The sequence below is a fragment of the Pongo abelii genome, chromosome 21 (genome assembly GCF_028885655.2).
Source record: "Pongo abelii isolate AG06213 chromosome 21, NHGRI_mPonAbe1-v2.0_pri, whole genome shotgun sequence".
In the NCBI taxonomy this organism is placed as follows: domain Eukaryota; kingdom Metazoa; phylum Chordata; class Mammalia; order Primates; family Hominidae; genus Pongo; species Pongo abelii.
This window is the reverse complement of record NC_072006.2, coordinates 36988980-37007750: the sequence shown is the minus strand read 5'-3', so window position 1 is coordinate 37007750 and position 18771 is coordinate 36988980. Positions and strand designations below refer to the sequence as shown.

At 43.6% G+C, this 18771-nt stretch overlaps 1 protein-coding gene across 2 annotated transcripts in view; it reads right to left on the bottom strand.

Moving 5' to 3' along the window:
• The window catches only part of MAPRE1 (microtubule associated protein RP/EB family member 1), a 30458-nt gene that overhangs the window by 4307 nt on the left and 7380 nt on the right, over window positions 1-18771 (bottom strand). For both annotated transcript variants that reach the window (NM_001132764.1, XM_009233489.3), the window contains 3 exon segments: window positions 6006-6127; window positions 9012-9219; window positions 12000-12145. In NM_001132764.1, the coding sequence (NP_001126236.1) occupies window positions 6006-6127; window positions 9012-9219; window positions 12000-12145 (476 nt within the window).

The following is an 18771-nucleotide window of genomic DNA, read 5'->3' as shown; positions in this document are numbered from 1 at the left end:
GCCAGGACTCTATCTAGCCAAGACCAATAAAAGTTATAACACTCATAGTCCTGTATGTACTTTAACCATGGGGCATCTTCATTCCAGTGTACTGTATTCACATCTATGACAACTGAATTCCATTCAACTCTCAATGAATGCAAGTTGTTTGGCATATCCTGCAGCATAAAACCCTCATAAAAACCTGTATTTACAGGCCAGGGCCACAGAGCAGCATGGAAAGTAAAGCAACAAAATCAAAGGTACAGCCACTGAGAACGACCTCGGCAGAAGGGAATTCTACAAGCCAGAAGGGACCAGAGAAATCATCTAGTCCAGCCTTCTGAACTCACAGCCACAAAAACCGAAGCATGTCAGGTGCAGTGGTGCACACGTCTCAGCTACGCTGGAGGCTGAGTCGGGAGAATTGCTTGAGCCCAAGAGTTAAAAGCCACTTGTGACAACATAGCAAGACTCCATCTTTTTAAAAAATAAATAATAAAAATTTAAAAACAGAAATAAACAGCTTATCTAGCTTCCCCACAGCCTGATGAAGACACCAAACACAACAGAGGAGATCAAGTCTCATCCCAGGAGAAAGGACCCTCTTTATAACCTGCAGTCAAAAAGCATCCAGAGATGAGGAGCAGGTGACACCACCAGGACAATTCTATCAAAACGAACTTCAAAGTTCATCATCAAAGTCTTGTCAGACCAAACCAGAATCACAGTTCTAGACAGCCTTTCACTATTCCTTTACCAGCCACAGAAATAAAAAATAACTGAAAGTTTCAATAAAGTACTAGAGGGGCCAGCTGCGGTGGCTCACATCTGTAATCCCAAAGCTTTGGGAGGTCAAGGTGAGAGGATCGCTTGAGGCCAGGAACTTGAGACCAGCCTGGGCAACATGGCAAAACCTGTCTCTACAAAAAAATCTAAAAATTAGCCAGGTAGGGTGGTGTATGCCTATAGTACCAGCTACTTAAGAGGCTGAGGCAGGAAAATCGTCTGAGCCCAGGAGTTCAAGGCTGCAGTGAGCTATAAATGGACCATTACACTCTAGTCTGGGAGACACAGCAAGACCCTGTCTCATTCAATCAATCATTCATACATACATACATACATACATACATACATACATACATACATAAAGTACAGCTACTGCCTGGTGGCCGGCAAAGCTAAATCATCCATTTTCCCTCACTGTCCCCACCTCTGCTTTTGCTGCAGTTTGCTGCCTTTCCTGAAACCAACAGCCCCAAAGAGCAGGGGATACACAGGCCAAGAGCTGACCAGCCCCAGCAGGAAGCAGACTCAGAGCTATAGCTCCACAATCCAAAAGGCAGGGAAGAGGACTTCTAATCACATGCCTGGTGGCATTAATGACCAAGGAGGAAAGGAAGTCGAAACAGCTTATGAAAAGGAATGCTGGCCAGGCGCAGTGGCTCATGCCTGCAATCCCAGCACTTTGGGAGGCCAAGGCAGGCGGATCACGAGGTCAAGAGATCAAGACCATCCTGGCCAACATGGTGAATCCCCGTCTCTATAAAAATATAAAAATTAGCTGGGCATGGTGGTGCGCACCTGTAGTCCCACCTACTCAGGAGGTTGAGGCAGGGGAATCACTTGAACCCGGGAGGCGGAGGTTGCAGTGAGCTGAGATCACGCCACACACACACAAAAAAGGAATGCTAGCTTGGTATCCACCTAGTTTCACTAGTTTCACTAATGCTACCCTCTCAAACCCTTTAAAACCTTCTCTGTCCAACAAATTATCAAGGCCAAACCAGATACCCAGCCTTCTGGGTCCCACCTATAAAGGCCAAAGTTGCATTTGTCCATGACATTGCTCATAACTATACACACATAACAAACACTAAATCACTAAAAAAAATATATACTAAGACACTGACTTTCACATGGCACTCCTTTTAAGTCTGTATTCATGAGGTTATTAAAAATCTGTGGCTTGGCCAGATGCAGTGGCTCACATCTGTAATCCCAGCACCTTGGGAGGCCAAGACGGGCGGATCACCTGAGGTCAAGGGTTCGAGACTGGCCTGGCCAACATGGTGAAACCCTGTCTCTACTAAAAATACAAAAATTAGCTGGGTGTGGAGGCAGACACCTATAATCCTCGCTACTTGGGAGGCTGGGGCAGGAATATCGTTTGAACCTGAGAGACAGAGGTTGCAGTGAGCTGAGCTCGCGCCACTGCACTCCAGCCTGTGTGACAGAGCAAGACTCCATCTCCAAAAGAAAAAAAAAAAAACCTGTAGCTAGTAATTAAGGTCACTCTTAGAACCTTATCTTGAGGTAAAGCAACAGTTATAACCTAAGAAGCCCCAAGTCAGTGTTTCAGGCCTGCACTGGCCACAGTAGCCATCAACCATATGTGTCTATGTAAACACTTAAACGTGGCCAGTGCCACTGAGATGAGCTACAAGTATCACATACACACCTGATTTCAAAGACCTAGCAGAGTCTTCAAATGTAAAACAGCTCATTGATCATTATTTATATTTGATTATATGCTGGAGTATTATTTTTTACATATTAGATGATGTGTTGCTAAAATTAATTTTGCCTGTTTCTTTTTATTCTTTTTAATGTAGCTACTAGACGATGTAAATCAGGTAGCTCACACTTCTGACTCACCTTCTACCTTCATTGGACAGCACTGCTTTAGACTAAAATCAACTAAAAGTAAATTTCTCCAGGACGACTTAGGAATGTAGAATCTTTGCAGATCTCCCAAGGATACGAATACCACAAGGTAGTGTGTGCAGATACACTGTTTTTCCCATAGCCTGACAAGCCCACGTGGCTCCATTTTCCATATTTACAAAGGGCTGCAAATGCAAACACTTTCAGGAGGGGCCAGATAATGTAAATGAGCCAAGAGAGGTGGTAACAGGTATGGGAAGGACTTTGACAACCTGGAGACAAATCCTTTATATTTAATAAATAAATAAATAAAACTGTGCAGGCCAAACACAGTACTTCCATGTCAGGGTTGAACCAGCTGGGTATGAGCATTTGATCCCAGTCTTCCAGGATCAACAAAGCACCTGGTTAGTGACCTTCAGCCTCTGCAACCTTAGCCTCTCAATGTTCCCCAGCACCAATGGACATACAACAGAGTTGCAAGCCTCTTCAAGACCACAACCCCTCCCAACTTCAACTGTTGAAGTTCTACAACACCGACCGTCCAAAGCAGCTAATTCTAGTCACCCTTTCAGGGAAGGAAGCCTCCTCAGACCCCAATCACACTCTCCCCGGTAAGAGTTGTGGTTCTTGCCTTCCATATCCCTCATCTGGGACTTGATCACGGGCAGGCACCAAGTCCATCTTCTCCAACTGTATCAAACCTGTCTAGGTCTAGGTCAGATCTCCCATGCCTTGGTACTCTCATCAACGCTTAGCAGCAATTCGCCCAGAGTCATTATCTGGTGAGTACTTACAGTTTCCAAAAGTGGGTGCAAGGAAAAGAAACATCAGTATACCTTAGATAAATCAAATAACCTCTTCCTCAATTCCCCATTCAGCAGGGACTGACTGATCTAGGTTCTGGAGACAGGTATACCTGGGTTCAAATCCTAGCTCAAGTTATTTAACCTCTCCAAGCCTCACTATCCTTATGTGTAAAACCTCACAGGGTTGCTGCAAAAGTGAAATTAAGTGCTTACACTGTGCATGACAGAAGCACTTTTAAAATGTTAGTTACGGCTGGGCGCTGTGGCTCACGCCTGTAATCCTAGCACTTTAGGAGGCCGAGGCAGGTGGATCACAAGGCCAGGAGATCAAGACCATCCTGGCTAACACGGTGAAACCTCGTCTCTACTAAAAATACAAAAACTTAGCCAGGCGTGGTGGCGGGTGCCTGTAGTCCCAGCTACTGGGAAGGCTGAGGCAGGAGAATGGGGTGAACCCAGGAGGTGGAGCTTGCAGTGAGCCAAGATCACGCCACTGCACTCCAGCCTGGGCGACAGAGCGAGACTCCGTGTCAAAAAAATAAAAATAAAAATAAATAAATAAATAAAATATTAGCTACTTTTGTTATGACCATTTATGCATATTATTTCACACAAGCCAAAAAAAAAAAAAAACTGGTTCCTGTGAACTTTTAAAGAACATTATTCTACTCTATCAAGACCATGAACAAGAACCATAATCATCACAGTCTTTTATCCACTGACATTTATCCCAGTGGTACTGGCAACAAACACCATTCCAGGTACTTAACACTCAGCTCATATAATCTGCTCGACTGCTGTGAGCAAGTGTCAGCCCCACTTCACACATGAGGCAGTAAGTTCACAGAGGCTAACTGACTTGTCCAGGTCGAAGTTAACTGACAGAGCCACTCCTACTTCTCCCCCAATCTATGGAACCCCAAACCTGGGCTCCATCACCCAGGATAAGAGCTGAGCGGAGAGCAGCCACACCGTAGAACCTGGCATGCTCTCTCTTGGAGAGCACAGATCAAGTCACTGCTACCCAGCCTCAACATTAACCACTCTTTACTCTCTCCTATTTCTTTCTGAAACTGCTTCCTGTGTTTGAAATCCATGTCTTGAAATAGTTACAGGAAGTCTCCTCTTGTTCTCCGAGGCTTCTGTACTTCAAAGGAACAGCCCCAGCGGGTGCTCAAGTCAGCCACACCCACTCCAAGGATGAGGACAGTGACCCAGTCACCTGGACACTCCCAAGGCACCTAAGACCACGGGGCACACACAAATGAAAGAATGAAAAAGTGAAATGTGGGCCAGGCGCAGTGGCTCATGCCTGTAATCCCAGCACTGGGAGGCCAAGGCAGGTGGATCATCTGAGGTCAGGAGTTGGAGACCAGCCTGGCCAATATGGTGAAACCCTGTCTCTACTAAAAATACAAAAATCAGCCAGGCGTGGTGGTGCACGACTGTAGTCCCAGCTACTCGGGAGGCTGAGGCAGAACAATCCCTTGAACCTGGGAGGTGGAGGTTGCAGTGAGCTGAGATTGCACCACTACACTCCAGCCTGGGCGACACAGCAAGACTCCGTCTCAAAAAAAGAAAATAAAAAAGAAAAAAGTGAAATGTGATTTTTGGGCAGGTTCTCACTGTCCTGATCTTTTAGGAGTCTGAGTGTGGGTCATGAGAGGTTCTGCATTAGAAATCAATTCCCTCAAGTTTCAGGACTTGGCTTTTAGAAAAGTAAAAGGATGCAATCCCAAACTCACTGGAATCACAGAGCATCCCAGATTTTTTCAATGGAGCCAGGCGTGGTGACTCACATCTGTAACTCCAGCACTTTGGGAGGCTGAGGCAGGGGGATCACTTGAGCTCAGGAGTTAGAGACCAGCCTTGGCAACACAGTGAGACCCTATCTCTATTTTATTAAAAAAAAAACTTTTTTAATAAAACAAAATTTAAAAAATAGAATTAACAAAAAGAATCATCTGAAAGCAAGCAAACCAACCAACTACAAGGATTAGTGGGAAAATGTGTAAAAGTCTAAAACTTGTTTTGATCCACAGAGACCTCTGACAGGTGCCTTAAGGACATTTACTCCTGAAGAAGACATTTCGAATCACCCAATTACTAAGAACAGAACTATAAGAGCCACAGGCTTTTCATACCAGTTCCACTCTGAATTCCAATCTCTAGTGACCCCAGTCTAGGACTCAGCAGAGAGACTGCAGAATCCTTTTTATTAAATTATTCAAAAAGGAGACCTCCTTTATCTTTCATTCTCCGAATCCCAGGTCCCTGGCAGCATTCCAGAAACATTCAACAGGATTCTAGTCTAAGCACTGGCTTCTGAGCACAGGCTTCTGCCACACTAAGAGAGCCCAGGCACACCTGATCCCTCCCTTACATCTCCACGTTCATGCTCCCCGCACAGCACCTGAGGCTCACACATGTCACATGCTCTGGCAAGCAAACAAGGCAGGTGTTCATCTAAGAACACGGATAAGGTACCCCGGCCACCGCAAGGATCCTATCCCCCGAGGTGACTCATGTGCTAAACACAGGGGTGCCCACCTGCTGCATCAACTCAGCTGCCTCGTCGTCTCCGTTGCCCACACCAGGGTTCTTTCGAACCACACCAGGGCCAGCCTTAGGAGCCGCTGCAGTTCTCTGTGTTGAGATGGGCCTCTGGGGAGCTGAAAAAGAGAGCACAGGTTTTTGAAAAGGAGTAATTCCAGCCCAAACAAACAAAAAATCCACAAGACAACATGGAGGAGCTGTGACCAACTGCCTTGCACAGGTGTTCAGTGAAGGGAACCAATGCTAGAGAGCCCCCGCATGCAAGACAACACTCCCACATTTGCCTACTGAGTGGTTTCTATCCTGGCAGCAGAGTTAAGTACCAATTTCTGTCATGATGTTTCATGCTGGGAATAAGTCCTTCAGTCAGGTCTTTTCTCCACTGCGGTGAACAGGACTATCATCTGAAAGGGGTAGTCATTCTGGTGCACAGAGATGATCCACCTTAACCCAGCTCTGACCAAATCCACAAACAGGTTGTTTCATGTTGGTTACAACAGCTAAGATTTAGTTAACACATCTACAAACCAAATCCAGCTACGTAGAGCAAAGGCAAACTTCACGCTAGACATGAGCACACAGTCTCGGCTGTTGCCAGGTGCCCACTGCTCCCCATCTGGAAAGTTAGGTCCCTCCTAACTCCTCACCTCAGACTCCTTGGACTGGAAGAGGGAGGGAATCCGTAAGAGCAGGACAGCCTGCTCTTCCCATGAATTGCTTTAAAATCTTTATCTCTGCTTACCTTTTAGAAGGAGATTAGAAGAGTGAGGAGAGAAAAGCATCACACTGACTAGTATTTATAGACGTATCTCAGTATTTACAGCCAAAAGCAGACAAAGACAAGAAAAAAGGAGTAAAGGAGCCAACCTATCTACAAGTAAAAATAATCAAGAATGAGCTAAACCTCAAGGTATATATATCATTGATGATTCACTTACTTAGCAATTATTTTGTAAAGTTTGCATATTACATGCCAGGTTTGGAAGTATCTCATCTTCCTAACACCCCAAACTATAATCACAAGGCCTTTCACCCACAGTAACAGGCATTTCCTCTGGATGACTCTCTCTAGCACGTTTATCTCAAAGACTAAATGCTTAATGCACGTCTCCACTCAACTGGTAGCAGCATCTGAAATATGAAATGCACAGGGTTATCTATGCAGTTTCCCATTCTAAACAGGTAAAGAATAAAAAGTACTCAATATCTAGAGAAATGGGAACCCTGCTGATGGGAATGTAAAGAGCTGAGGCACTTTGGAAAACAGGTAGTTCTGCAAAAGGTTAAATACAGAGTTAACACATGGCACAGCAATTAGCAATTCTGCTCCCCGAGTATATACTCTTGGGTCTGTAACTGAGAGAAATTAAAACTTGTAAGTCCACACACAAGCTGTATATGAACGTTCACAGCAGCATCATTCCTATCTGCCATAAAGTGGGAAACAATGCAAAAGACCATGAACTGCTGAATCAAATGAGGTATAGGCATGCAATGCAATATTATTCCACAATAAAAAAGAATGAAGGACTGATACATGCTAGGGCATGGATGAACCTTAAAAACAGTAGGCTGAGCAAAAGAAGCCAGACACAAAAGACCACATATTCTATGACTCCATGTATAGGAAAAGTTTAGAACTGGCAAATCCAGAGACAGAAAGCAGATAAGTGGTTGCTTAGGGCTGGAGGGAGCGGGGGAAAGCTGGGGAAAGTGGGAAGTGACAACTATTAACTATGCACAAGATTTCTTTCTTTTTTCTTGAGACAGAGTCTGTCTCTCTCGCCCAGGCTGCAGTGCAGTGGTGCAATCTTGGCTCACTGCAACCTCCACCTCCTGGGTTCAAGCGATTCTCCTGCCTCAGCCTCCTGAGTAGCTGGGATTACAGGCATGCGCCACCATGCCCAGCTAATTTTTGTATTTTAGTAGAGACGGGTTTTCACCATGTTGGCCAGACTGGTCTCAAACTCCTGACCTCAAGTGATCTGCCTGCCTCAGCCTCCCAAAGCGCTGGGATTACAGGCATGAGCCACTGCGCCCAGCACAAGGTTTCTTTTCGGAGTGATGAAAATGTTCTAAAATTGATTGTGGTGATAGTTACATAATTCTTTGGATATATTAAAAACCGTTTAACTTTATACTTTAAATATAAAAATATAATTATATGGCATGCGAATTATCGCTCCATAAAGCTATTTAGAAAGCACTCAACCTACCCGCTCTATCAGATGAACAAGCCTCTCTCTAGGTATTATGAAACCTTAACTAATATTCTTGCCATCCTCTGGAAAAGAAGAAATTAGCATCTGTAGACTATCTACCCTGCCCCAAAATATACACATTCTATACTAATGTAAACACATCTTGGGAAAGCTATCAAGCCCATACCCTTTTGAGAACGTATGTAAAATCAGCCTCTCCCCTAACCCCACAACTCTGCTATCACCATGGCAAGGCAAAGTCACCTAGCAGCTAAAGTTCTAGGGCAGGTAGGGAAGCCGTGAGTATACGCAGGAAGCTGGTCTACAGACAGAATAACACAGACAGCCAAGAGCAGTCCCTGAGAGACCTACACACCTCCTTCAAGGAGTTCAGCTCTAGTATAACTTCCCATCCTAGGGCTCTGTAAAAATGCCCTTGTTTTGGAATGAACTAATGCTCTCTTACATGAGCTAGCCTGATGGATTTCTAGAGCTCTGGCAAAACTGCATACAGTAACTTGTCCAAGTTTCAAAAACCCTCTGGGGCAAGTATTAAAATTCCCATTTTATAGAGGAGGAAACTGTGGGGCAAAGTTGAAGTTACTTACAGAGGGCTACAGATACCTAAGGACAAACACAGTTATCTGCCTGATGCCAGAATCCATGCTCTGGCCACATGCCTGGGATTATATTTCTTAAGATCCCTAAGCCTATGGCTACCGAAAAAAATTCTAGTTGAATGCTGAATGAATATCTGGAACGCTATTTTTTGGAAACGTTTTGGGGTTGTTTTTTTTACCTGCACTGCTAGAACTGAGAGGTTTCTTCGGTTTATTCAGAGCTGGAGCAACAAGGGAAGGAGCCACTGCAGTTTCTTGACCTTGTCTGGCAGCCACAGGGTCATAGTCTTTTCCATCATAGTTTGCATCGAAAAACTTCTTGAACCACTGAACGAATTCAAAATTGTCCTGAAACTTTCCTTTTACTAATTTGTCCACAGGAATTATCTGCAGAGAAAAACAACTGTTTAGCCCAAAAAAAGAGGCTTTTGGCAAGCATCAAACTAGTCCATGCATCAATTCATTATAAAGCTCTGCCAAAAGGAGAAAAAAATATTTTAGAGACCTTAGGGCTAAGCCCCTAAATTTATAAAGCAAGTTTCATGCAGTTTGCCTTCAAGAGTACCTACACTTCCCAACCCCTCCCCACTCTCTCAAATGTATGAAAAGGAATCAGAAACAAAAAAGGAACAAGAACCATATAAGTCACATACACACATCCATCCAAGCACATCCTAAGACATGATACAAGTGTCATTATGCTATAAAGAGTAGGTCCGCCATATAACTTGCATGGCCACAGTGCCTATCACAAAGCATGAAATCCACTGCACAGGCCAGGCACAGTGGCTCATGCCTGCAATCCCAGCACTTTGGGAGGCCAAGGTGGGCAGATTGCTTGAGATCAAGAGTTTGAGACCAGCCTGGGCAACATGGTGACACCTAGGCTCTACCAAAAATACAAAAAAATTAGGCAGGTGTGGTGGCATGCGCCTATGGTCCCAGCTCCTTGGGAGGCTGAGATTGGACTGCTTGAGCCCAGGAGACAGAGGCTGCAGTGAGCCAAGACTGTGCCACAGAGCCTGGGTGACAGAGAGAGACCCCATTTAAGAAAAGGGAAGAAAAATCCATTGCACAAACTAACCAAAGGCATCTACAATGAACTGTGTTCAAGAAAATTCTGGGGCGGGCGTGGTGGCTCACACCTGTAATCCCAACACTTTGGGAGGTCAAGGCGGGTGGATCACTTGAGGTCAGGAGTTCGAGACCAGCCTGGCCAATATGGTGAAACCCTGTCTCTACTAAAAATACAAAAATTAGCCGGGTGTGGTGGCGGGCGCCTGTAATCCCAGCTACTCAGGAGGCTGGGGCATGAGAATCACTTGAACCCGGGAGGTGGAGGTTCCAGTGAGCTGAGATTGCGCCACTGAACTCCAGTCTGGGCAACAGAGTGAGACTCTGTCTCAAAACAAAAAAAAAAGAAAAGAAAAAAGAATAATTCTAACCTGAAAATAGATCAAGATGCAGAATCAGTCTCAGGATAAATTTTTACAAAATGACCTGTTTTCCAAGTAATTCCAAATCCTATTAAAACATGCTTGCTGGGGGCAGGGCTGCCCACCTGCAATCCTAGCTATCTTGAGGACTGCTTGAGTCCAGGAATTTAGACCAGCACTGGCAACACAGCAAGACCTCATCTCAAAAACAAAAAAACACCAATAAAACACCCACACAAAAAAATAACAAATATCCATAAGAACCCTGTATTTCTATTATACAAGAATACTGTGTTTTCAAGTATTCAAATCACTGAAGTGTTGGCCACAACTTAACTTTTTAATCTTTTTTAGAGATGGGGTCTTGCTCTGTTGCCCAGGCTGGAGTCTCATGCTACAATCATAGCTCACTGCTGCCTCAAACTCCTGAGTTCAAGTGATGCTCCTGCCTCAACCTCCAGAGTAGCTAGGACTACAGGCATGAGCCACCATGCCTGGCTTTTAACTATCTTTTAATCTCCAAAGATTCCAGTTGCAATGTATTATAAAAAGAATATATCCAATAATATATCCACCCCTCTGACAAATATAATTTTTAAAAGTTACTTTGCGTGATACTGAAACATTCACAAATATTGCCTCTGTACTCACTTCAATAACCCAGAATAAATAGGATAGGATAGAATTAGATATAAAACAAAATTGGCCATGCTAACCACTGAGTTACATGCAGGATCATTACACTATTTACTATTTACTATTTATACACTATTATTACTTTTATATACTTTAGACATTTTCCATATTCAAAAAATAAAATTCCATAATAATAAATGCAAAATTACTGTATATGAACTATATTTAAACTATGCCTGGAAAGTAAGTGATATTCTTATACTATAAATGCCTATTTTATACATTGTAGAGACAAAACTAAAATTTAAAAAAAAAAACCTTGATTTCAAAATAAATAAAAACCAGACACACCAGCAAGATAATTGGGGGTGTTACTACCTTTGCCATTAAAAAAAAAAAAAAAAAAAGTTATCCCCCCAAAAATGGCTTAAAAGGATAAACCCTTCACAAGGGTGAGGGAAGGGATAAACTACTTAATCTATTATCTACTAAAACAGAGGTAATGTTTGTGTTAAACATTAAATGTTTGTGCTAAACCATGCCTGGTGGACCATGTTTCTGTTACCTTCAAAAACCTTTGGGGGCAGAAAGGAGTTTTCCAGCACCCACCATGGAGCCTCCTTGTATCCTTCTATAAAAAGCAAGTATTTCTAGAATCTTCTCCACCTCAGCCTCCAAAGTGCTGGGATTATGGGTGTGAGCCACCACACCTGGCCTAGAATCTTCTCTACTGGAACTAGTCTACATACAGTATGCTTTTACAGAAGTAAATCCAGATTAAGAGAGTTAGATTCCAGACTACTAGAGATTACACAGGAATTTTTTAAAAATAAAAATCACTACAAATTTACAGGCTAACTCCTCTAAACAGTTACTAACTTCATAGACGATGAAGAAACAAGCAAGCAAGGGGAATAGGGGCAAGAAGGTAGGGGCAAACTGCTCCCAGTAAATTCTGTGTTAACTGAGAAAAGTTAACTAGATAAAGTAAGAAAAAAAAAGAAAATGTCCAAAGTCATAAGCTAGCATCTATATCCTTAGTAACAATCATTAATAAAGGAATATTAACCACAATAAAAGATAACATTTACTTACTTTGTCAACACCCATTCTCTTAAAACCTGCTTGTAGTATTTTGAAGTTCTGGATGTACTCGTGTTCTAGCTTAGCTTGGAATTTCACTTTCTTCAAGGCAATGGAGCCAGGGAACAGCATGTCCATAAACTGACAATAGGCAGCCCCTGAATGAACAACAGCAACAGAAAAATACAATTAAAGAAGCAGGGTGAACTTCTTCCCAGACCCACTTAAACCAAAACAATTTTAAAAATTGTGAAGTAGACCTACAAAAACCAAAAGCTTCACTGACTTCATGTGAAGTCAATTTCTAAAATCTGTAACAAGACTGTGGTTTTCACCCCATATATTCTACAACATATTTGCAACCCAGAAGCCTATAACAAGGAGAAAAGGAGTGTTTCTACAAAATTTTAAAACTCCTGTTCTTTATTGGTAATCATCATGACAATAAAATGACCACTAGAAACAAAAATGAATGCCTAAAATATAGAAAAGAAAATAACAGAAGTGACATTTTCTGATTTTTCACAAAGATATACCCTCCTCTTCAGGAGGGGATTTCCAAGATCCATCCTTGATCTAGATTAAAAAACATTTTTTTCCCTAAGATGTCTGTCTCCCTGGGCTTTTTACATCTCTAAATACATTTAACCTATCATTTCTTTTCTTTTTGAAACAGGGTCTCATTGTCGCCCAGGCTGGAGTGCAGTAGCACAATCTCAGCTCACTGCAACTTCTGCCTCCCAGGCTCAAGTGATCCTCCCACCTCAGCCTGTGGAGTAGCAGGACTATAGGCACGTGCCACCAACGTCCAACTAGTTTTTTATTCTTTTTGTAGAGCACCCGGCCAACCTGTCATTTAATTAACAAAGTTGAATAGAAGATATTTTTGTGTTCCTCTATTAATTTTTTTTTTTTTTTTTTGAGACAGAGTCTCGCTCTGTCACCAAGCTGGAGTGCAGTGGCGCAATCTCAATCTCGGCTCACCGCAACCTCTACTTCCCAAGTTCAAGCGATTCTCTCAGGCCACTGCACTGTCTCAAAAAAAAAAAAAAAAAAAAAAGAGCGAAACTCTGGCTCAAAAATAAATAAATAAAGACTACTATGATAAGGCCAGGCACAGTAGCTCACGCCTGTAATCTCAACACTTAGGGAAGCAGATGGATCACTTGAGTCCAGCAGTTAGAGACCAGCCTGGGCAACGTGGTGAAACCCTGTCTCTACAAAAAATACCAAAATTAGCTTGGCGTGCTGGCATGCCCTTGTGGTTCCAGTTACTCAGGAGGCTGAGGTAGGAGGATCACTTGAGCCCAGGAGGTCGAGGACTGCAGTGAGCCATGATCACATCACTGTACTCCAGCCTGGGGGACAGAGAGAGACCTCGTCTCAAAAAACAAAAAGAGACTACTATAATAAATTATTGCAATATTTCATCCCATTTCATTCCTTCCCCCACTTGCCCATTTTTTTTTCCAAAAAGTGTTTTATTAGTGCTTCAACTTTCTAGGAAGATTATTTCTCTAATGCCTACAAACTGAACTCTCCTAATTCACAGCAGGCTTCACTGTGTACTTTACTGCCCTTCCAGAGCTAATTTGCCAAAGGAACAAGCTTGGGAAGCTAAACCAGTGGTTAAATGATAAGTAATCTGCAGAATTCAAGACTGCCATAAAATGCATATTCAACTTACTTGAGGTCAGGCCGAGCCAGTTCTCTGCTGGTTCCAGCATGTTCAGTTACCGTTATTTTTGGAAAGTCAACATAAAGGAAAGCAGGGGCACTTCAGTGACCAGGGTGACATTCTTAGTTAAGAAAGGATCTTCAGAAGGTTAAGGCCTTGATTTTTGAGGTGACTGATTTATTTACTCATCCAACAAAAGTACACTGAGGACATTCTTTTGTTTTTGTTTTTTTTTAAACGGAATTCGCTCTTGTTGCCCAGGCTGGAGTGCCATGGTGCGATCTTGGTTCACCGCAACCTCCACCTCCCAGGTTCAAGCAATTCTCCTGCCTCAGCCTCCCGAGTAGCTGGGATTACAGGCATGTGCCACCCTGCCTGGCTAATTTTGTATTTTTAGTAGAGACGGCACTTCTCCATGTTGGTCAAGCTGGTCTCGAACTTCCGGCCTCAGGTGGTCCGTGTACCTCGGCCTCCCAAAGTGCTGGGATTACAGGCGTGAGCCACCGCGCCCGGCCAAACCAACTTTTTTTAAAAATCCAAATAGAAGACGATCTATTAAGCAACTATATCCACAGTGGTATTTTACCCAGTACTATTTTACACAATTAAAAAAAAAAAAATTGGCCAAGTGCGGTGGCTCACACCTGTAATCCCAACACTTTGGAAGGCCAAGGCGGGCAGATCACCTGAGGTCAGGAGATCGAGACCAGCCTGACCAACATGATGAAACCCCGTCTCTATTAAAAACACAAAAAAAATTGGCCAAGCGTGGTAGCGTATGCCTGTAGTCCCAGCTGCTTGGGAACCTGAGGCAGGAGAATTGCTTGAACCTGAGAGACAGTGGTTGCAGTGAGCCGAGATCGCACCATTCACTGCACTCCAGCCTGGGAGACAGAGCAAGACTCCATCTCAAAAAAAAAAAAGAGACAATGACTTATGAATGAAACTGGTTACCAAAATTGCACAGGAGTTAAAAAAAAAAAAAAAAAAAGTCAACGACTTATGCATGAAACTGGTTACCAAAATTGTACAGGAATAAAAAAAAAAAAAAAGAAAGAAACATTCTTATTTCCCTATTTCTAAAAAGAGAAAGAATCAATTACATAAATATTGGCATCCAGTCCTCCTGATAGACTTTTATGCGAGTATGATTCTCTTCATATTTCTTTTTCTTTTTTAGAGACAAGATTTTGTCATGTTGCCCAGGCTGGTCTCAAACTCCTGGGCTCAGGTGATCCTCTCACTTCGGCCTCCCAAAGTGCTGGATTACAGGCATGAACTACCACACCCGGCCTTTAATGTCTTTTTAATGAAGACCTAACTATTCATAATCAGAAGAAAATGAGCTTCCTATCTTCTGTTTTGGTTTGCTTTAGTAAAGCAAGGGAAAAATCAAGGAGGTGCTTGAAGACTTAGGCAAAAATGTTTGAAGAGGCCGGGCGCGGTGGCTCACGCCTGTAATCCCAGTACTTTGGGAGGCCGATGCGGGCAGATCACGAGGACAGGAGATCAAGACCATCCTGGCAAACACGGTGAAACCCCGTCTCTCTACTAAAAATACAAAAAAATTAGCCGGGCGTGGTGGCAGGCGCCTGTAGTCCCAGCTACTCAGGAGGCTGAGGCAGGAGAATGGTGAGAACCCGGGAGGCAGAGCTTGCAGTGAGCGGAGATCTCCAGCCTGGGCGACAGAGCGAGACTCCGCCTCAAAAAAAAAAAAAAAGTTTGAAGAGATACTTCCTTGATCAGAAATGTGACTTGATAAAACCAGTCCCTCAGAAATGCTGCAGACTTATGCAATATAACAAAAGGGAAGGTGGGGGCTGGGAACTTAGTGTTCAGTCAGTCAGGAGGCCACTGCGGCAGCAGTGAGCAATCTGAGAAGGGGCTAGATCTAGAAGATCTTTCAGAAGACAAATAAAACTGTGAATTAGCCTCAAAAGATGCTTCTCAGGCCTGGGACACTGGAAGAAAGGTGGAATCATGGCCCCAAATGGAGTACCTGGAAAAGTGAGCTAGCCTGAGGAGAAAACAAAGCTGAGATTTTAAGTAATGACAGGTAGGGCAAAAGTATCCCATAAACAGAAATATCAGACCAGATCTGAGCTGGGGGAGGCCTGGTTACGGGTGTGATAACACACTCTCAGAGCAGGAGGACCATGTCATTAGCAGTGCAGCAGAAGCAAGATCGCCAAGCTGTCTTACATGAACTCAAGGGCTGTCGGGGCCCCACATTAAGCTGAGGAGAAAGGAATCTACCATTTGCCTGGGAATATCAACACCTTTGCTGTGAAGGAACCCATAAAGGAAGCCAGGCTGGAGGGAGAAGACAAGGAGGAGAAGAGGAGAGCCGAATACACTCAGTGATGCCCCTCTACATGTGCAGAGGACCAAGCTGTGCTCTTGAGAAAATGCAGAGGGGCCTGAATATGAAATGCAACACAGGAACAATTCACAAAAGCAACCAGTACTCCCTTTCTGACAAAAACAAGCTCTCATAAAAATCATTCTCTTTGACCAGGTTTTTCCTCATGATGACTATCTTTCCAAAATACTTGATGACTAGCTCTCCAAACTACAGAGACTACAGAATGTATTAATGAATCCTGAAACAACGTGCCAACTCTTTCACTGAAAGTTATCCTTGCCTAATCCTCCCTCTACCAGAGCCAAGCAAAGGCTCAGCTCACTGTTGGGGGTAGGAGAGCCCACTGCTGACAAAATTTGGCCACTTCACAGGCAGCAGGCAGATTAACACAGGACCTCAGCACTTTGCCCTCTCAAGGAAGAAATGTATTCCTACTTTGTAAAGCTGTGTTTAGTGGAGAACTCTGGTCTGCTAGATCCTCTGCTCATCAGAGATGAGGTTAGGAAGGATCTAGCACCAGCGTCAAAAGCTCCTGGAATTCTCCTTGGGCCTCGGTAAGCACAAGGAGTTGAGGAGTCTCACTTTCTCTGACTCCAAACCCCTGAGAGCGGGCCTTCTTCAGAGAGACAATGTCTGTGTCTCACCCTGTCTGCTCTAGTACTGGAAGCAAGACCTCATTTTCTAAACACCAATGTGAAACACAATGCAACCATCTACATACTCCAAGAGACATCCTATACGGTTTTCAAGAAGACTAGTTATGAATGAACAAGTTTGTTTACAAATCACAGTTAAGTGTCCTGGACTTACCCTTTTCTACGGAGAAAAAGCACTTTATCTGGGAAAAGTAGCAGACATGAGACAAAACTGACATACCGCCCAGACACGGTGGCTCTAGGATTACACCTGTAAGCCTAGCACTTTGGGAGGCCGAGGTGGGCGGATCACAAGGTCAGGAGTTCAAAACCAGCCTGACCAACATGGTGAAACCCTGTCTCTAGTAAAAATACAAAAATTACAGGTGGCACGCACCTGTAATCCCTGCTCCTCAGGAGGCTGAGACAGGAGAATCGCTTGAACCTGGGAGGTGGAGGTTGCAGTGAGCAGAGATCACGCCACTGCACTCCAGCCTCCAGTCTCAAAAAGAAAAAAAAAACTGGCAAACCTCACAGATTTTATAGTGAAACAGTATCACTGTAATTAACTATATGTAATTTACATTTGTAATTTACATTTGTTTAATCCCCTCCAAATGTTTCTATAAAAGATATAACATGTATGCAGCAGGATGCATGTGGGCCGTGTGCTCAGAAAGATCTGGTTCAAAACCAGGTTCTGCAATACATAAGCTGTGCCCCAGGGTTAGTCTCCTCATCTGTAAAAGGAGGATGTGCCCCCACCAAATGACCTGCACTCATTTCCAGGGTCTGGCACACAGTCAGTTATCTGAGAGCTGTTATTATAGGTGATTCTCACACTGGCCAACAAGTGGGCCAGGTATCGCTGCCCCAGTTCACAGATGAAGAACCAAGACATTAAGGGTCTTGTCAAAAGTCACATGGCTCAGAGCAGACTGAAGCCTCTTTATGCTCAGTCCTGTCTGCAACAGCTCCCTGCCTGAATGAGATAAACCTAGAGCCTGATCAGCATATATACAACTTATTTAAACATTAAAGATCACATTTTCCAATTAACTAAGTGAAACAGACTTTGGAATATATTTACAGAAAAAGGTAAATTTTAGAGGGAATTGCTGGTAAAAAGGTGGCTCCAGTGAAAACTAGGATGACCTCATCCCCACATTAGTCACAGAACACAGGTCAAACAAGTGCTTTAAAAGCCTCACACAAATGGGGATAGGGAAATGAATAATGAGGAAACTAATAGAAAATGGTGGTGGGGACACAGCACAGATCTAAGGCTGACAGCCTGTTGTCTATGATCAGCAAAGTAATTAATGCTGAATAAACACGACTCTTGGGCACCACTGTGTTACTGTACAGCTTCACACGTAGCCTCCATCTGACCATCCGTAAAACCAAGATTAAATACACCTCACCAAGGAAATAACAAGACAAGCCAATGAAACTAAGACCGAGACTAGGACCCAGCTATAAAATAAGGAAGTTGCAGAAGCTGAACTCAAAAAAAAGAAAACATCCTATAAGCAACGGCAATAAATTTTTTTTTTTTTTAGATGGAGTCTCACTGTGTCACCCAGGCTGGAGTGCTGTGGCGCCATCTCGGCTCACTGCAACCTCCGCCTCCCAGGTTCAAGTGATTCTCCTGCCTCAGCCTCCCGGGTAGCTGGACTACAGGTGCCTGCCACCAAGCCCAGCTAATTTTTTGTATTTTTAGCAGAGACGGGGTTTCACTATGTTGGCCAGGCTGGTCTCAAACTCCTGAACTCATGATCCACTTGCCTTGGCCTCCCAAAGTGCTGAGATTACGGGCACGAGCCACCACACCTGGCCAAGCAATGGCAGTAATTTAAGATCGATCCAGGGCAGGCACAGTGGCTCACGATTAGTGAGTGAACAGTAGCCGGCCTGAATAGTGGAATTATAAGGCATTTTTTTGTTTTCTTCTTTCTAGTTTCCCACGTCATACGATTAGCATATATAGAAAGAAACCATGTTTTTGTTCTTGTTTTAAATCATTACTTCTTTTTCGTTTTTTTGAGATGGAGTCTCGCTCTTGTCACCCAGGCTGGAGTGCAGTGGCGCCATCTTGGCTCACTG